Source organism: Piliocolobus tephrosceles, chromosome 15, assembly GCF_002776525.5.
Source record: "Piliocolobus tephrosceles isolate RC106 chromosome 15, ASM277652v3, whole genome shotgun sequence".
NCBI lineage: Eukaryota > Metazoa > Chordata > Mammalia > Primates > Cercopithecidae > Piliocolobus > Piliocolobus tephrosceles.
The window spans coordinates 29,128,135-29,148,493 of record NC_045448.1 but is presented as its reverse complement, the minus strand read 5'-3'; the positions used below and the strand labels follow the sequence as shown (position 1 = coordinate 29,148,493).

Genomic DNA, 20,359 nt, shown 5'->3' with positions numbered 1-20,359 from the left:
TCACTCGTAGGGGCCAAATGTGTCCTCCAAGGCCTTCAAGTTTCTACCCAAGAATGTCCATCATCTCTGACTGGATTCTCCACATTTCTTCTCAAAGTATCATTTATTTCCATACAAATAAGCAAGGAAATGGAGCAGAGTTTGAGGAATCTCAAGAAACGCACTTTCTCAACACATGTGCCTCAGAACGCACCACATCTCCAGGTTAACAACAGCACAACACGCAATCAACTCTAGCCCCTTAGCAGAGGGCCATCGAGCACTGCCCTGTTTCCCTCACCCCTAAGAGCAGGGACAAATGTCCTAGTGCCTGTCAGCACCTGAAACCTTCTTTTGTTCCTGAGAACAATGATCACCAAACATTTTGGTTGCACACTTTATGTGTAAAAACAGATAAATAAATAATGTAAAAAGTTTACTCTCGGCCAGGCATGGTGGCTCATGCCTGTAATCCCAGCACTTTGGGAGGCCAAGGTGGGTGGATCACCAGGTCAGGAGATTGAGACCATCCTGGCTAACACAGTGAAACCTCGTCTCCATTTAAAAAAAAAAAAAATTAGCCGGGCATGGTGGCAGGCACCTGTAGTCCCAGCTACTCGGGAGGCTGAGGCAGGAGAATGGTGTGAACCCGGGAGGTGGAGCTTGCAGTGAGCGCCGAGATCACGCCACTGCACTCCAGCCTGGGCGACTGAGCGAGACTCCGTCTTAAAAAAAAAAAAAAAAAAAGTTTATTCTCTATCCTCAATAAAAGTATATTTTTAAGGTACTAGTGTTCACCTGTATAAATATTACTAAAGTTTTTCTATTTTTAGAGAAAACAGGAAGTACTGGATATTTCCACCTCTGCATACACGTCTGCAGAGCGTCTTGTGTATAACCATACCTGCTGTATAATTCCCAGGGCTCAGATTGTTTTCTCCTTCCCTTGCTTCTCTGTATCATGTTCTTCCACTCACCAACATCTCGACACTGATTTGGATACCTCTCTCCCTTCAGAATCCTTTATTTCCTGGTTGTTTCTTCTTAGCAGCTTCTTCCATTCTGCCTAGGAACTCTTGAATATCTTCAGTAAACTGGAGCATAAACTGACTGCCCTTAAACTCTTTCAGCTACTCAAGCAAGAAGACCAATTTCAAAATTCTCAAAATTGGTGATGGTTTTGAGGAAGGGAGAAAAACAGCCCCACCCAACCCTCTCAACAGTACCTAACAGTCCTTAGGACCAGCCAGGCTTCTCCCGTGAAATTTCAGATCTCTGTGAAGCTTGCCAATACCTTCATGCCAGAAGGTAAACAAATGACCTGCCTATCCCCGGTGGGACATCAAGTTCTAGCCTTTGGGCTCTAATTTCTGGTGGTTGCTAGGGTCCCACTACTTAAGCAAGCACGTGTACTTCCCTAAGCAGCTAAGGCTTTTCCCCCAGGGTATTATTCATAGATTAACCGGCAGCATTTTAAAAAAAGAACCTCTAAACCCAATCAGTCTGGAAGAGCCTCATATTGCTCTAAAGTGATAAAGCTTCAGAAAACCACTGGGGAGTAGTAGTAAAGTGGGTCTGGGGGAGATAAACAAAAATGAAAAAGAGCAAAGGGCATTCTCTCTACAACAAAACAAAACAACAGAAGGTTTTTTTGAGCAATATACTCTTAAGAGGAATTGGGAGCATTTTTCAAAATAACTGTTAAGATTACACCTTACATTTCTTTCATGTACCACTGGCAATATTAAATCAAATCTCTGATTACTTAAGGAGAGTTTAAAAGCAATCTGCCCTACTTAATGAAAAGACAATATGTAAATTCCTCTAACTTTTATTAACAGTTCTAACCTCTATGTAGATAAAATATATGCAGTGCACTAGTTTTAGTCACTGGTGACATTTTTAATTGCGCTTACAAAGGAGGGAGGAAGAACTCTTCTCAATACACTCATCACACCTTTTCCCCTACGTGTTAAAACTCTACCAAGCGATGCAAAAGATACAGCACTCCACTTTTCTTTCTTCACAGAATCCCATCATGTTCATCTTGAAAGGTGTTTTTCTAAATCTTCTTAATACTTACTTGGCAAAAGCATTTCTTCTGTTAATCTCCTTTTGGGAAGAAGCAGAAGTTGTGCTGAAACTTCTCCTAAAACCTAAATATGAAAGTTCGGGTTAGAAGAGGAAAAATATAAGCTTTCAGTTCTTATTTAAAATGATATTTTATCACTTCTTCTATAGATGTCCTATTATATTAAATGTTTCTTTCAAAACAGAAAGCAGGCTGCTGGCACAGTGGCTCACACCTATAATCCCAGCACTTTGGGAGGCCGAGTGGGAAGACTGCTTGAACTTGTAGGAGTTCAAGACCAGCCTGGGCAATAGAGTGAGATCCTATCTCATTAAAAAAGAAAACAGAGAAGGTAAGTATACAGAATATAATGGTAGTTTAGATTTCTTAACCAATTTTCATCTTTACCTTTATGATCAAACTATACACATACATGAATAAGTGAAGAGCATGACATTACATTTGGAGAATTTCATTATAAGATTTCTTAAAAATCAAATAAAATTGAATTACACATTTATAAAGCTGATTATTTTTACTATCAAATATGACAATCTGGATAATCATACAAAAAAGGAAAAGGTAAAATGGTTTAAAGATACAATCATTTATAAAACACTGAACAATTAACTTCAGAGCTTTTGATTGTTGGCATCTCCAAATAATACAACCGAAACAAAAACCTCACAAGAGGTAAATTTTTAAAAAGATGTTTTTAAAAAGAAACAAGATTTCCAGCCTGGCCAGTTATGGCAGACCAGATGTGCTGAATGAATCTTTTGATTGACACAATTTTAGTTTAAAACTATAATTGTTAAAAAATACTATCGAGCTGACACAAAAGGCACAATGTCAAAGAGGCTAAAAACAAAAAAGGGAAACCATCAGAGTCCCCCAAGCACCAAAGTAATTGACCATCTTACTCCAGCAGGCTTTCCACTGAATTCCAGAGAACCTGGGCTTTCACCTTACTGGCTGCACAGGAGACAGGAAAGGAAATAAAGCCTAGGGCCTCCAAATGGAGTCTCACAAAAAATTCTTGGTTAAAGTGAGGATCCCAAACAGCTCACTCTCAGTGCAAGGTGAAATGAGAAACAAAACGAAACACCGTTCAGATTAAGACAAAGGAAAGTCACTTATGTCAACCTTAATCCTCAGTAGGAGACAAAATTTTCTCCCCTCAGAATTTGTTACCATGAAGGAAATTCATGTTATCTGCAAAAATATGTTGCAAAGACTATAAATTTAAGTGTCCCAGGTTGGCAGTGCCTCCAGGCAACTGGCACAGGTAGATACAATCTTCTCTGGAGGCATCAACGCAGGCCTCAAAGAATTTTTATATATAAAATTCTGAGTAAAACAAGCATCTCCCAAGAATAAATTACAAAACTCACAAGGAAAGAAGGCAAACCGTAAGTTAGTCTCAACAGAAACAGATGGCAGAATCAGACTCATAAAGGCTTTAGATACTGAATTATTTAACACAAAAGATAATACTTTAAATATTTCAAGACATAAAAGAAAAATTTGAAAATATGGGGAAAGAATTGCAAAGGTAAGTCGCAAGCAGATTTGAAAAAAGAAAAAGAAGACAATCCTTATAATTTTAAAACTTTATGGCTGGATTAAGCAGCAGAATAAACATAGCTGAAGAGAGAATTGGGAAACAGAATGATGGGTCTGAAGATATCCAAAATATAGCCTAGAGTGACAAGTTGTGAGAAATATGAGAGAGCATGGGAAAGAAAATGAGAAGGTCCAACATACTACTAAACAGAGTTTCAGAAGGAGCTAAGAAAGATAATAAAGGAGAAACTATTTTAAAATTATAAGAATTGTAAATAATTGATCAACTCCCAGATACGGAAAAAACCATAATGCCAAACAAAAAGGATAAACAGGATAAACAAAAAGGAATCTCTACCTAGACATATCATAGTGAAACAACGAATATGAATTAGTTAGACTCACAGATGACGTCTCATCAACAATGACAGAAGCCAAAAAACAGCACAATACTGTCAATATGCAGGGGGAAAATATCTTTCAACCTAAAATTCTACACCAAGTAAAATTATCATTGGAAAAGACAAAAAACAAAGAGTTTGTTACCCAACAGACCCTTTCTAAAAGAAATTTTAAAGAATATACATGAAATTTTAAAAATGATCCCAAGTAGAAATTTTGAAGGTTAATGAGTAAAGATACTGGGAAATATGAGAGTAATGTTACAATATAAAACTACTACAATAATGTCAAATTTATAGGAGAAATAAAATATAAACTGGACAACTCAGTTTCTAATTATTTTCTATTATTTGAGAAAGGATAAAAATCATTAACTTCAGACTTTACCAAGTATTAATGCTAAATTATCTACAGTAATTACTAAGAAGCATCTTCATAGACTATAACTTCTACGTAAGTAGAGGGAGTAAACAGAATGAAAAAAAAAAAAGAGGGTGGGATATATAGCCAGAATAAAGTCGAGAAATAAAAATCACTTATTAAGTACAAAAAAGTGAATAGAAAACAAATAACAAAAATATCATCAGTGTATATCAGTAATTACAATAAATGCAAATGAGTAAGACTCTCAGGTCAAAAGAAAGATTGTCAGACTTTTTTAAAAAAGTAAAACCTGTAGGGACATGGATGCAGCTGGAAACCATCATTCTCAGCAAACTATCGCAAGAACAGAAAACCAAACACCGCATGTTCTCACTCATAGGTGGGAATTGAAAAATGAGATCACTTGGACACAGGAAGGGGAACATCACACACCAGGGCCTATTGTGGGGAGCAGGGAGGGGAGAGGGACAGCATTAGGAGATATACCTAATGTAAATGACGAGTTAATGGGTGCAGCACACCAACATGGCACATGTATACATATGTAACAAACCTGCACGTTGTGCACATGTACCCTAGAACTTAAAGTATAATAGTAATAATAATAAAAGAAAAACCTAACTATATTCCATTTATAAATATTCTAAAAACACAAGAACATAGAAAGGTTACAAGTCAATGGACAGAAAAAGATATATTAGGCAAATACTTAACCAAAAGAACGCTAGTATAAGATAAAAAAATATATTATTACGAAAGCAACACCATTTACATTAATGCCAAACAATTAAATACACAGGTATAAATCTAACAAAATATGTGCAAAGTCTATATGAGGAAAACTATAAAACTCTGATGGAAGAAATCAAAGAAGATATAAACAGAGAGATAGTCCATGTTCATAAGTACAAAGACTATTAACATGTCAGTTCTTCCCAACTTGATCGATATAGTCAATGCAATCCCAGTGAAAATCCCGGCAAGTTATTTTATGGATATTAACAAACTGATTATGAAGTGTATATACACAGGTGAAAGGCCCAGAATAGCCAACACAACACTGAAGAAGCAGATCAAAACCAGAGGACTGACACTACTCAACCTGAAGAATTACTATTAAGCTACAGTAATCAAGACAGTGTGGTACTGGCAGAAGATTAGACAAATAGATCAATGAAACAGAACAGAGAGCCCAGAAACAGCCCCATATAAATTAGTCAACTGATCTTTGAAAAACGAGCAAAGGCCAATTCAATGAAAAAAAAGACAGTCTTTTCAACACATAATACTCCAACAACTGGACATTCACATGTGAAAAAAAAAAAAAAATCTAGATATAGACCTCATATCTTACCCCAAAATTAACTCAAAATGGGTCATAGATCTAAGTATAAGACACAAAACTATAAAAATAACAGGACAAAAATCAGAGTGATCTTGGGTTTGATGATGACTTTTAGATAAAACACCAAAGCACAATCCATGAAATAAAAAATTGATAACTTGGACTTCATTAAAACTAAAATCTTCTGCTCTGTGAAATACACTGTTATGAGAATGAAAAGACAAGCCACAGACTGGGAGAAAATATTTGCAAAACACATGTCTGATACATGTCTGGTATTCAAAATATACAAAGAACAATAAGAAAACAGCAAACAATTTAAAAATGAGTGAAAGATGTGAACAGGCACCTCATCAAAAAAGATACAGCATACCGTTGTTGGGACATTGCTGTACGCCGTTGGGAATAAGCAGTACTACAGCTATCATGGAAAAACAGGATGGAGGTTCTTCAAAAAACTAAAAATAGAACTATCATAGAATCCAGCAATTCCACTGCTGGTATATATCCAAAAGAAAGGAAATCAGTACATTGAAGAGATAGCCGCACTCTTATGTTTATTGCAGCACGATTCCCAACAGCCAAGATATGGAATCAACCTAAGTGTCCACCAGTGGATGAATGGAGAAAGAAAATATGGTGTATGTACTCAGTGGAGGAGTATTCCACCATAAAAAGAATGAAATCCTGTCACTCGCAGCAACATGGATAGAACTGGAGGTTAAGTGAAATAAGCCAGGCACCGAAAGACAAATACCACACGTTCTCACTCAGGTGCAGGAGCTAAAACAGTGGATCTTGTGAAGGTAGAGTGGAATGATTAACATCAAAGGCTGGGAGGGGTGTGTGGGTGGGAAGGAGGATAAAGAGAGGTTGGCTAACTGGCACAAACATGCAGTTAAATAGAAGGGATAAGTTCTAGTATTCAATAGCACAGGGGGAAAATTATAGTTAATAACTTAGTGTATATTTCAAAATAGCTAGGAGAGAAGAATTATAACATTCCCAACACAAAGAAAAGATCGATGTTTGAGGTGATAGATATCCCAATTACCCTGACTTAATGATTACACATTGTATATGTGCATAAAATTATCACATGTACCCCGAAAATATGTACAACTATGATATGACAATAAAAAATACATAAAAAGAGATGGCACATAAACATATGAAAAGATAATCAGCATCTGTTACAGACTGAATTGTGTCCCCCAAAAACTCATACGCTGAAGTCCTAACCTCCTGGCATTTCAGAATGTGACTATATTTGGAGATAATTATGGTAAAATGAGGTCATATGTAATTGGACGTAATTAAGTTAAATGAGGTCATATGGATGGGCTCTAATCCAACATGACTAGTGTCTTTATGAGGAGAAGGGAACACACACACACACACAATGAAAAAGACCACATGAAGACACCAGAGATAGAAGGCCATCTACAAGGCATGGAGAAAGGACTCAGAATAAACCAAACCTGCCAACACCTTGATCTCAGACTTGTAGAGCCTCCAGAATTTTGAGAAAATGAATTTTTGTGTTTCAACCACCCAGTCTGTGGTACTTTGTCACAGCATCCCTAGCAACGAACACACCATCAAACATCTTTAGAAAATCCCAAATTAAAACACGAGGGAATTTCAAATTAAAACATACCTATTAGAGTGGACCATAAAATTAACCTTAACAATTATTCAAGGATTGGTATCATACAAATCATTATTTCACAGATGGTTATCCGTGCAAAAGAAAAAAAAAGAAATTAGATCCTTACCACACACAAAATCAATTCTGAGTAAACTGACAAATGGGAAACACAAAAATATAAATCTTTTAGAAAACAACATAAGAAAATATCTTCATAACTTCAATTTTAAGAAAAGATTTCTTAAAACGAAAAGGGCAAACCATAACATGTTTTGCTATTTTGACTACAAGAAATTAAGGAGTTCTGCTAATCTAAAGACACCAAAAATAATAAATAAAAAGATTAAAAGACAACAACCTGGGCGAGATATTTGCCACACATGAAATTGACAAAATGTTTGTCCCCAAAATACACAAAGAAGCCTACAAATTAATAAGATAAAGACCAACCACCCCCTGAAAATGGGCAAGAAACTTGAACAGGTACTTTATAATACAGGCAAGGCATACTGCCTATAAGCATGAAAACAGGCTCATCCTCATTTGTAATCTAGAAAACGCAAATTAAAACTGTAAAGAAATACCATTTAAGCCCTTCAGATAGGCAAAGACTTCTAAATCAAACAAGGTAAGTACTAATGAGGTGAGGAGCAGCAGAGGCTCCGTTCCATCACAGATGCAGTATGCAATACAGACAGACAGGCATTACCTAGGAAGGTGGCGGACATAGGTATCCCATGCCTGGCAATGCTAGAGAAACTTCACGTGTGCACGAGAACATAGTTTGTAACAGAAAAGAAACAGGATATAACCCAAATAACCATCAATTATGGAATGAATATTTCAATGGAATGCTAAATAACCAAATAGCAAACAACCAAAACTAAACACTTATTATTTATTGATATATCTATATATGGGTGATAAAAATAAAGAGAATCAAGGGAATAATTAATGTGCAATTCAAGACTCCTCCACCTGAGGATGGGGTATATGAAGAGGGAGGCAGATGAGATGATGCCGTCGGTACTCAGGGGTTTCTACAGGTCAGGTCATCATCTTCTTCAGCCAGGGGATAGGTAACAGATGTCTGTTCTATTATTACACAAACTATACAAATACAGTTGATAGACCCTTTTGCATACATATATACCTCACAATAAAAATTTTTCAATAAATGAAAGCAAAGAAATAATGATTAGGACCACAAAACTGTGTAGTCTTACCAGGATAAGAATGGTTCTGTTTATTTGAAGAAATTTCTGAAAGGGTATCCAGGGAATCTGTAACTCTATGAATAAAACAAAGTATACCTCGTTAGAAGTAGCTGGTTTTCAGGTTTAAGACTGGCTATCAACTAAGTTTTTCACCCCAATTGTAGTCATTCATTAGACAAATATTTATTGAGTGTCCATCATAAGCCAGGAATGAGCTTCCATCTGGCATGGAAGAAAAACAATAATTAAATAGAAGAGGTTCTCACTATCCAAAGATAATTCGTGTAGAAAAAAATTCAAGTGAATTCACCTAAAATATGGACCTGAATTTATTTCTTTGTAACTTCATCTTCAAAGGTGAAACTAAAAAATTTGAAAATATGTTTATTTTATATTAAACTTAACAAATGTTAGATTAATACTGTGAAAAAGGCACTAATTCTTAAATTGAAAGAAAAATACATTGGCTGAGTTTGTGTGAGTGATTTTTCTGGTAAAACTATATGGCTAATACAATTCAACATCTTTTACTTTATATTTGACTCTAAGCCACAATCATAAAGGTCACTTTCCCGATGGGTTTTCCTTCATTTTTTGATATTCAAATCATTCTTTATTTTTAAAAAGTCAATCCTGACAGTCTCATTTTCTTTCAACTGTTTAGTGACCTAAAACTGGAAAGCCGTCATTTGTCAATCACTTCCTCCAGCGTATCTTATTACCATCAAGAAATCCTGCAACTCTTGCAATATTTGCAATTTCACATTACAATTCACAGGCATCATTTTTACATGATACACAACATACCACAATGATTGGAGAGACTGATGGACACAAAGAATATGATTTTATGAAGAGGACGGATGTTTGAATGAAGCAGTAACAGACAGTTGAGAGGGAGTGAATTCTAGAAGTAATCAGTTCATTAGTAGTAAGTGCCTAATAATAGTAAGAACTAAGAAAGTGAATACTATGCTAATGAAGATCACTTGAGCAATGTGTCTGTGTGTGTGTGTGTGTGTGTGTCTGTGTGTATGTGTGATTAACCTCATCAGTGAGTTTTCTCAGAATTTCTCTAAAGAAGTTTTGACTGAGTCATATATTAGCAGAAGAAAAGGTATTAACTAGGTGAAAGTCGGGCAATAGTAGGTGGGTGTAGAAAACCATCCAAGCAGAAAAAAATAATGTGTGCAAACATTCTGGGATAGTCCCTGGCTTAAAATTCTTCCATTTTGAAGATCAGTGGTATCTTTCAAGACTTCCAAAGCTGGTTCAGAGTAGAAACTCCTCAAAATCAGGGACCACGTCTGTTTTATTTGCTTATAGAATGCCTAGCACAGCATAAGTGCTAAAAGACACTTAATAGTATTTGATGATGATGAATGAGACAATCAGAAGATGACAGGAAGACAGCTGGATTGAGATAGCAGTTCATTTAGAGACAGCCTTATTTTTTTTTAAGCAGAGGGGGCTGCTTTTAAATGCACCACCTTAAAGAAAACCAAATAGAAGGCAATCAAAAAAAAAAAAAAAGTAAAAAACGTGTGCTGCAGAAACAAAGCAAGAAAGAAAAGATGAAACCATAAGAAAGTGGCTTTACAATGTAAAGGAGGGGGGAAAAGCTGTTACAGCATAAAACCACTGAACTAGGAATCAGATTGGATCAATATTTACTGTGCCTAAAATATGCCAAACTATGTACTCTGGGTAATCAAACATGAAAAGCAGAATCCCAGTCCTCATGACTAGGAGACAAACAAAACTTCTAAGAGACTGCTGCAATGTTTTGATGAAGATATGCCCAAAGTAACATGAGAACACAGAAGACTGACTGGTGACTCAGCATGGATTTTACTCCCAAACCAATCATTTACAAGATATATGCCCTGAAGAAGGTCCCTGAAGCTTTTCTAACCATTATAGGGTTATGGTTAAGGGCATGCATGCTGATACCAGACTACCTGGGTTCAAATCCCCAGCTGGGAGCACAGCACACGTCACCTCTTGTGACTTACTTTCCTCATCTGTGGAACATGATGCCTGCACCACAGGGTTACTGGAGAGCAGTAAACAGGTTAATATATGAAGAGCCCTGCAAACAGACCCCAGCATGTATAAGCACTATTCGTAGTTACTACTTCCTTTTCTTCATTCATAAAATAAATACAAAAAAAAAAAAGAACAAACCATCTAAAAGCAAGGGCTTACAAAAAAATAATTACAAAGCAACACACCCAGGCTGCGTCCAGCTCCTCAGCTAATTAGTTGTATGACTTTAGCTAAATCACTTATCTCTTTGAAACCTGTTTCTTCATTTGCAAAATGGGAATGATCCTAATAGCTTACAGCTCACAGGGTCTGCGGGGAATTACTGAGGTATGCATCTAAAGTACACTGTACAGAGCCCTACCCACTTACTAAACGCTCAACAAATATTTGTGACAGTTATTATTTTCCAGCTTACCTGATCAATATTTATTAGGATCAAATGAAACAACATTTAAGTGAAGATACTTTATAAACTACAAAACACTGTAAATTCTGTATCACCATAAATAAGAAGAAAATTACATTAAGTATATCACAGAAGGAAATTAATACTAAACAAATATGTAATGATTCACTAAGAAAAAGAAACCGAGGGAAAAACGGATGTAAAAACTTCAGTTTGCCAGGAGATAGTCACAACAGTCTAGTTGTAAGGGAAAACTAGACAAGACTCCCAGATTGCGATCGTAGTTCTAGTCTCATGAATGTGATGATGCCATGTATGTTATCTCTCATTTAAAGATTAGTCCCATTTCCCATCCACTCGAAGGCATACCAAGAGACTTCTTCCAGAGCATAAGAGAAGCCATTTCACATAATGATATCTGGAATTTTATGAGGACTTTGTTTCTGCTCAACTTATTTTTTAAAACCAGATGAGGTGGTATGAAAGATACTATCTTAAGAAGAAACACCAAGGAGGTATATTATATAAAAATCCTTGAAGCTTCACTTCCCCCAAAGATCTACTGCCTATCTATTTTTGAAAACTAAAGAAATCAGAGGAAAAAGCCATTTTGGTTCCATTAGGTTTGTAGGAGAATGAATGGGGTGCCTGCTGGCAGGAAATTTAATGTAGTTAGGATGTGACTGAAGCAATCAGAGAGCATTTTTACTTTTGTTTGCATGACAGATTAAGCTTGCTGCTCTCACTGTTCTTAGCTCCAAACGCCACTTCTAATAGCCTACACATACTCACAGGGTTTGCAAATGAGGAATAAAGGAGGTTTTTAAAATTGCAAATCCTCAGCAAAGCAAATTTAGCTTTCCATGAGCCTTCTCTCTGAAGGTGGTTGGTTAACCCCTTGAAAGAAGACACGAGCTATGATCAGAGCATGTCTTTAATATAAAATTAGTGTCTCTATTAACCACTGCAAATTACGAAAAGTTTCTGTAAATAAACATAAATTTCATTCTCTCACCTTTGCACCCTGGATGGGGGAGCAAATATTCCATATCTTGGAGAACAACTAAAATACTGCACACCTCCAACTGAACCATCATTCTTGCCATGGGGTTTTTCAAGCTCTATACCATACCAATATCCTAGAACATGAATATTGCATTTTAAAAGCATCTGTACTTTATCCAAAACTGTTATGCTACTATATAAAACCAAAGTCTAGGTGGTTTAACATTTCCATAAATGACCAAAATGAGGGAAGATCATGATACTCATTAAGATCTCAAATGATAAAACTGTAAACTCTGAAAATTCGAAAAGTGAACAGGAAAAACATTTTACAAGTATAATTGCAGAGTAGTACATTAAAGGAGGAAAATAAAATGCACAAACACAAATTTGGCAAGAATTGGCAACTGTGCAAACAGTATATGACCAAAATATATCTAAAAGCTGCAATGAAAAACTGTTCTTGACTCGGTAATATAATGTGTTTCAGTGAAAGAAGTGAAACATAATATTGAAATTTGAAAATCATAAAATGAACATGCAATCTTTTCATCTTACTCACCTAACATTAGAACACCACAAACAGCACTCACATAATTAAAGAAGGACAAAAATATTATAGAAAATACCACTAGACATCATGGTGAGTGCTTTTTTTCTTTTCTTTTTTCTACCCAAGATAAAAAGAAAAATCTTTTTTTTACCTAAATGAAAAGGTTTAGGTTAGCTAATAGGGAGAATTATTTTAAAGACTTTTTGTATTTAAAAGGACCTATTCTGAAGGAAATAACGGGATTTCCTATTCTAGAGAGTCTAAAACTAAAGTAGCAAGGTTGCTTTAAATGTGGTTTTACCCAATATAAGGTAACACATAATCCTAAAGTAAGGATTTTCGAATTGAGGGTGCCTCAAGACCAATTAGAAGTATCTAATAGTCCATTTATTTGTGATTTAAAAGGAGCGTACAGTAGTAATTGTATTTGGTCTCTTATAATCAGTATCAAGTAAAAAACAGGGGCATAGATATCAAGAAACTTATTACAAATTACAAAAATAGTGTTTCTTCCAGATTACTAGTTCAAAGAGTTAATTATATGCCTTCTAAAAAACCAACTCACAAGTTCTTAATGCCTTCTAAAAAAACCAATTTGCCGGGCGCGGTGGCTCAAGCCTGTAATCCCAGCACTTTTGGAGGCTGAGACGGGCGGATCACGAGGTCAGGAGATCGAGACCATCCTGGCTAACACGGTGAAATCCCGTCTCTACTAAAAAATACAAAAAATTAGCCGGGCGAGGTGGCAGTCGCCTGTAGTCCCAGCTACTCGGGAGGCTGAGGCAGGAGAATGGCGTGAACCCGGGAGGCGGAGTTTGCACTGAGCTGAGATCCGGCCACAGCACTCCAGCCTGGGTGGCAGAGTGAGACTCCGTCTCAAAAAAAAAAAAAAAACCAATTCACAAGTTCTTAATTTTTTCCTCTATGTATAAAAAGATGATACCTGAGTCCATTTCCTATTATGTAATACAAGTAATGTCTACAAAACTATTGTTAAGCCGCACTAACGCTCTGAAAATAGGTCATCACATTTCCGAATGTCCTAAACCAGGTTAGTCTGGTTGCCACTGTTACTTCTCAGTGCTGCAGTTACAATTTTCCAAGTTTTACTTGCTTCTGCCTTTTATGCTTTCCTATATAATTTTTGCATTTTCCCATTTTAATTTACCATATAATTACTAACGTTAACCATGTAACTCCTGGAAACGTGTAACATACAGTAGAAATACATATGGCAAGTGTTAACAACAAAGACTACACCTTGGCAGTGGGGTGGTATGGATATCTTGCCATTAAATGTTAATTTTCTTTCCAAGGTGTCATTGATAAAAAAATGCTGATGAGATTAAATATGACCTCTCTCAAATCTAGATCTTATAACCTCCAAATACTGAAGATATTACCACTGTTCTGCAGCAGTGATTAATTTTTGACACAACTACTTCCTTACAGGACAGAACGTTTTTAACAAAAAAGTTTCCATCTTTTATTATATTTGCTTACTACTTCCCAAATTTCTAAATGCTTTATATCAGGAATTTAAAAATGGAAATCAACCTAAAATGAAGAATTATATCCAAAGAACCAAACCATTCTATCTTGGTTTAATATCATCAGAGAAAGGGAACTCAAAAGACATATGGTAATTGTAAAAAAATAACCTACCTGTGGGATTAAGTTTTTATTTGAATCCTATATTAAGCATATCCTAACTAATCTCAATTACTACCTGGAGACCTAAGAAAGTCATGAATTATAAAACACCTAACTCAAATCAAGCAGCTGGCTTGCAATTAATTGTAAGTGGTATTAGTGAAACAAGACTGTGTTGGGAGACAGTCCCCTACGGTCCTGTCATGTTTCCGCATGTCTTACGGGTAGAGGCAGTGACTACTTTTGTTCTAGACTACCTTTTCATAAACGTCTGTGTAGGGGACAGCCCTGGAGGACAGAGATAGCATCTCCCACCAGAGCAAATGGCAGGCATGTGTACAATAAGTTCAGTTTAAAGATTCAGATTCCGTAAGTTCGGGGGTCCTCTCCTGGAACAAAAAAACACTGGCTGTGCAGGTGACACCTGGCTCACTCGCTCTCACCCTGTGAGAATTGGCACTAAGGGAAAATTCAAGAAAATGCTGATACTCTGGCTACTGCTATGACTGTGAGTACTAGAGTGCTTTGTCTCAAACTTGTGATGACTCCAGTACTCACAATATCTGCCACCAACATCTATGAAACTGTGGCAGGCAAATTTGTTAGCTTGCAAATAGGGTAAAATCTCAGATCCCTCATAGTTCTTGGCTAAATGCTACAAACTCTTTTTAAAAAAATCAATGTTCTAGATAACCTTTTCCTAAAATACTGCAATGCCACCATGTGTTAAAATAGCATATTGCTATTTAAAATATACAAATTTGTTTTTGTTCAACCGACTTCTGTTTAAAATTATTAATCACTGACAATACAAAACAAAGTAAACCGGCCAGGCACAGTGGCTCACACCTGTAATCCCCGCACTTTGGGAGGCCGAGGTGGGCAGATCACCTGAGTTTGGGAGTTCGAGACCAGCCTGGCCAACATGGAGAAATCCCATCTCTACTAAAAATACAAAATTAGCTGGGTGTGGTGGCGCATGCCTGTAATCCCAGCTACTCAGGAGGCTGAGGCAGGAGAATCACTTGAACCCAGGAGGCAGAGGTTGCAGTGAGCCGAGATCATGCCATTGCGCTCCAGCCTGGGCAATGAGAGCAAAGCTCCATCTCAAAAAAAAAAAAAAAAAAATAGAAAGTAATCTTTACTTTTGGAAACACAATGTTAAGTATAGATTGGAATGAATATATAAATACACAAACATGTATTTTTAAGAGCCCCCCCAACAAAAAGCCACTCTGATAAAAAGGTATACAGTCAACTCATTATTTACTACTTATTTTAAAGACTATCCTTAGCAAAAATCTAATCCTAAAATGTTTGCCTGTCACTTAGCACACCCGGCAATCAGTAGGAGTAAAACTGGAGAATGACAACTAATTTTTAACACTGACCATTTAAAACACAAGTGGCAAGACAAAAATGTATGGGGAACCATCCACCTGAGTAAACACGGTCTGAGTTTTCATCATCGTTTCACATTTTCTGTGCTATAGCTGCCATCCATAAAAACTGTTCATCAAGATTTCTCTACAATTAAATTCTATTTACATGTAAAATTTTAAACCTTTTGTATTCTAAAGAATTCAAGTTAAGCCAACATGCAGATGAGTTACCTGGAGCGAAGTTTGTTGTCCCAAAGAACCTAATGGTGCCCAGTCTCTGTCCTACCACTAGCACTCTCTCTCCGACGCGGAGCTCCCCCTCACAACGGCTATTATTTGCTGTAGATGTTGCTGAGGAATTCAAACCTGTTTAAGTCGGGGAGGGACACGGGGGCAGGGCAGGAAAACAGGAGAAAAAACAAAGGGAGAAAAACTCAAAAAGCACATTAGCCAAAAAAAATCACACTAGGTATTCAAACTAGTCTAGTTAGTTGGTGATCTTAATATCTGATGCCTTTCATCACATAAGTCATCTACAGTCGTGTTTCTCACGTGTGAGGTCAAGTTACTCAAAGGAAATGTGAAGAGTTTCCTGGGAAAATTACCGCCATGGGAAAGTCACAAAACCTTATCCCTGGTAAAGTACCAACTCTGCCAATATTGCCTGCAGCATTTCTACTAGAAGAGGGGTCACAGCAAACTGTTTCTGCAAAGAGCTGGACAGTAAATATGTTAGGATTTGCTAGCCATACCTCTGCCACAACTATTGAACTCTGCCATTGCAGCATGGAAGTAAATATAGACAATACATTTTTTTAAATGTGCATGGCTGGATTCCAAACAACTTTACAAAAACAAGTGGCAGGTCAGATTTTGCCCATGGGCCATAGTTTGCCAATTTCTATTCTACTAAAATACTAGAATTATATTATTAATAGTTCACTTAGACTCAGTGTAAATTATATTAAAAGTCATGTGATTTGACTTTTTCTTTTTTTAAGAAACAGGGTCTCGCTGTATTGACCAAGCTGGTCTCAAACTCCTGGGCTCAAGCGATCTTCCCACCTCAGCTTCCCAAAGTTCTAGGATAACAGGCATGAGCCACTGTGACCAGCCAAAGGTAGCATGATTTGAAGGTTAAATTGCTATACGGTCCCAATTATCCTAAATTGATTTTGTTATTAAGAACAAAACCACTGCCCTCTCAACTTGATTCATTCAAAACTAAACCTTGAAATGCCCACTATCAAACATAGAAGTCCTAGAGAAATATGATCTAGAAAGCTGTTCAAATATAACAGCTGAAAGAGAAGAGGTGGGCGCTTGAGCCTTGTCCTGTCACTACATAAACAGAGATTTGAAGAGCTGCCATCTGAGAGGGAGTAGAGAACTCTGGAGGAGGGCATGGGATGGAGGATAAGTCATATTGTGAAAAAAGAAGAGACCAAAAACACAGCAACTAAACAAGGAACATAAACCCATGGAGAAGGTCTGGATTATACCAGTAAGTCCTAGGCCCTCATCATAACTATTATTCTACAGCACTTCATAGTTTATAAAGTGCTTTTCCTAAAAATTATACTGAAAAATAAGATACAAACTCAGGAATTAACTAAGACACACTTGTCAACAGCCAGTAAGTGGTACACCTAGATTAAAACCAAGACTCAGTGACCAGAAATCCTCAGGCCCATCCCCTTGTTGCCTGTAGACAATGAACCAAAGATGGCAAGTTCAACAGTGGGATACAGGCTAGGCATGATGGCTCATGCCTGTAAATCCCAGCACTTTGGAAGGCCAAGGTGGGAGGATCACGTGGGTCCAGGAGTAGAAGGCTGCAGTAGCTATGATTTCAACACTGCACTCCACCTGGGTGACAGAGCAAGACCTTGTCTTTAATAAAAGAAAAAAAAAAAGTAAAAAACAATGGGATATGATGAGGCTGAGGTCCCTACCTTTCCCATTCCCCAAATCCTTTATTCCTACTCTTCTTTCTCTAATTTTTTAACCTAACTTTCCATTATTGTTCGTTCTCTGCAGTCTACATCTCCCTCAAATGCAAATCTATAGAAAAAGTGGAATATCTACTCACTCGAGAAACATGTTTTAAGTAAATGTCTCTGGGGTTCCCAACACAGACTTTCCCATTATCTCCCATTCTCTGCCCATTTCCCTCTTTGAAAGGTCCTCTTTCTCACTCTGATCACTCTCTTCATCTTCACTATTAAGTCAACATAACCCTCAAATTTATTTTTTAAAAGGTAAATATATAGGCATGCTAGACTACTGTGTTTAGAAGGTTAAAAAACTAATTCCATACCCACATATAAATTTTAAAATCAAGTAAATGTCAAAAGCGCAAAGGCCAAATGAAGGGGGCCTTAAAACGTGAATGAAATTCGGACAAGCAGGACGGCTGTGTCAGCACTGTACCTTCTCACCTCTGCTCCTCACAACATAAACACACACTGGTGGGGTGTGGAGAGAGGAAGCCCTTTAGAGAATAAATACTCCAGGCAAACAATTTCAGGCAACACTTTCAGGTTCTCTACTTTTAGGGTCCCAATGTTTAGGCTTATTACGTCAATGTTATTGTTGAGAGTTTTGGAGGTTTTTTCCCATCAAGTATTTTTTTAAAAATCTGTCATGAACATTTTCCATACTAAAATGTTGGTTCAGTATAAGTACTATTAAAAGAAGTACTAAAAAAAAAAAATCTGGTAATAAAGAGGTTCATGAAGAACAATTTTTGCCAAGATGGCTTTTGCCTTTCCGGACAAGTTCACTGTATAGGCAGCAAACAAGTGAACTGCAACAGACAAAATCTATGTCATTTCAAAAGGAAATCTGATAAAGCGTTTTACGTATCTTTACAAATAACTGAAGAAATGTGGACTGAGTGAGATTATGCAGGTTCACGGCTAGTTAAAAAGCCGTCTCAGAACTGGCTGGTATTGCCATCCTGGGAGAGGACCCTCTGACCTTCTCCTAGGTTTTAAGCAAACGTAGTTTTAAAACAACCAATTGAATAAAAACAGAGAACGCATGCTTTTTAAATATGAAGATGACACAAAGGCCTATGAAGAGGCTAAATTCAGATGAGGTGAAACCACTAAGAATGAATTACATGAAAATAAATGCAAAGTCTTATATCTGACACAGCAAAACGAAGAGACCTTAAGGCTTAAGGCTCAGGGGGAGGTGGGGGAAGAGTAAAAGTAGTTCAATCTGATTGAAGTAAAGGGTTCCTTCTACACATTTAAAAAGAGCAAATCTACTTACAAACAAACCAAGATAAAAAACACCAAGAAAGCCTGGTTGAAAAAGCCATAGATACCAGCACTGGCTCTGGATGAAAGGGAAGGGCTTTTGCTCATTGTCTTCTTGTTACTGCTGATTGCATTCTGTTTCTTGGGGTAGCTCTGTCTGTGTTCCAAAGAAGATGTAGAGGAGCAGCTGCTGACAGATCCAAGCAGGGCAACTGCAACAGATAAAGAAAAAGAACGTGTCAAACTGCGGAAAATAAGATGTGGACCAAGAAGCAGCTCATCGAGGCAAATCTTTCTGAAACTCTTCATTTGTAACTTCCTCAATTATGGATTACCTGTGTCAAATTAAATGCCTGATTTCATCCAAATAGCAACTGCAGTTTATCTATAAAAGATTTTATAACACAAGCAATATTTTAAGGATCCCCATGGTAAGATTACAATCTTATATAAGAGGTGTCACCACATCAATTGATGTAAACTGACTACTTAATCTAATGACCATCACTCACCTCTCACCTTAGATGACATAGAGTCCCATCTTATTTATACAAAAATTAAACATGGTATTAGTATGTTTTAAGGCAACAAATGCTTAATATTAAGACGTTTTGAGTTAAACCAGGAGGCAAGTAGGAATACTCATGCTCAATTCATCTAATGATTTGATAGCTAAAGGCAAATGAAACGTTTGTGTAGAGCCATCTATATTATGGAATTTCCTTTTATTTTCTTAAATCTAGTAGTTATCTAATTCAAGTAAGACAAAAGAATCATAGTACAGTGTTTTACACACACAAAATATAATGTACATAGCTTGGTATGAGCTGCTTCAGTGATTTCCAAGTTTAGTTTTTACTGTAATTTCTCCCTTACCAACTTTAAAACTTAACCTCCATATAAACTGTTTTCCAACTATTAATTTAAAGTTCCATCAAAAGTTCAATTTTGAGAAACAGAGGTTACAAGGTATATTACCGTCTTTCTCTGTCACAGTTTTCAGTTCTTCCCCAGGAGGCAATGAAAGTGTTGACCCAGAAGCACTATCTTTTTTTGATGTCATTAATCCTTGGACGCAAAAATGAAACACTTTCAGCAAGAATTTTAACATTAAAATTTTAACATTAAACGTAAAATGTATTTTTTAAAGTACATGCATCCCTCATTATCTAAGTCTTACTCACTTCTGAAAACATACTGGATAACAACTGCACAGATATATGAGGACATGTTTTAGTATAAGTACTACCATATGAGAAGGAGACAATAACAGTGGCTACAAAGATAAATTCATGTCTCATCAAGACGATCACATTCTGAGATGGGTCCTGAGGGACAGGTCAGATTTCTTCCTGAGAATACTGGCCGTATGGTCAGGAAGAGCTGAGGGCAGGCATTCTGGATGGACAAAAAGAAAATCTCAAGGA

At 36.8% G+C, this 20,359-nt stretch overlaps 1 protein-coding gene across 3 annotated transcripts in view; it reads right to left on the bottom strand.

The window, feature by feature from the left end:
* The window catches only part of CLIP4 (CAP-Gly domain containing linker protein family member 4), a 68,468-nt gene that overhangs the window by 7,754 nt on the left and 40,355 nt on the right, over positions 1–20,359 (bottom strand). For 2 of the 3 annotated variants that reach the window (XM_023217281.2, XM_023217282.1), the window contains exons 10-15: positions 19,911–20,000; positions 19,001–19,144; positions 15,895–16,029; positions 12,086–12,209; positions 8,625–8,689; positions 2,063–2,135 (exon numbers count right to left, since the gene is read on the bottom strand). In XM_023217281.2, the coding sequence (XP_023073049.1) occupies positions 2,063–2,135; positions 8,625–8,689; positions 12,086–12,209; positions 15,895–16,029; positions 19,001–19,144; positions 19,911–20,000 (631 nt within the window). The remainder of the gene's footprint in view (positions 1–2,062; positions 2,136–8,624; positions 8,690–12,085; positions 12,210–15,894; positions 16,030–19,000; positions 19,145–19,910; positions 20,001–20,359) is intronic. The other variant, XM_023217283.1, reaches the window with a different exon arrangement.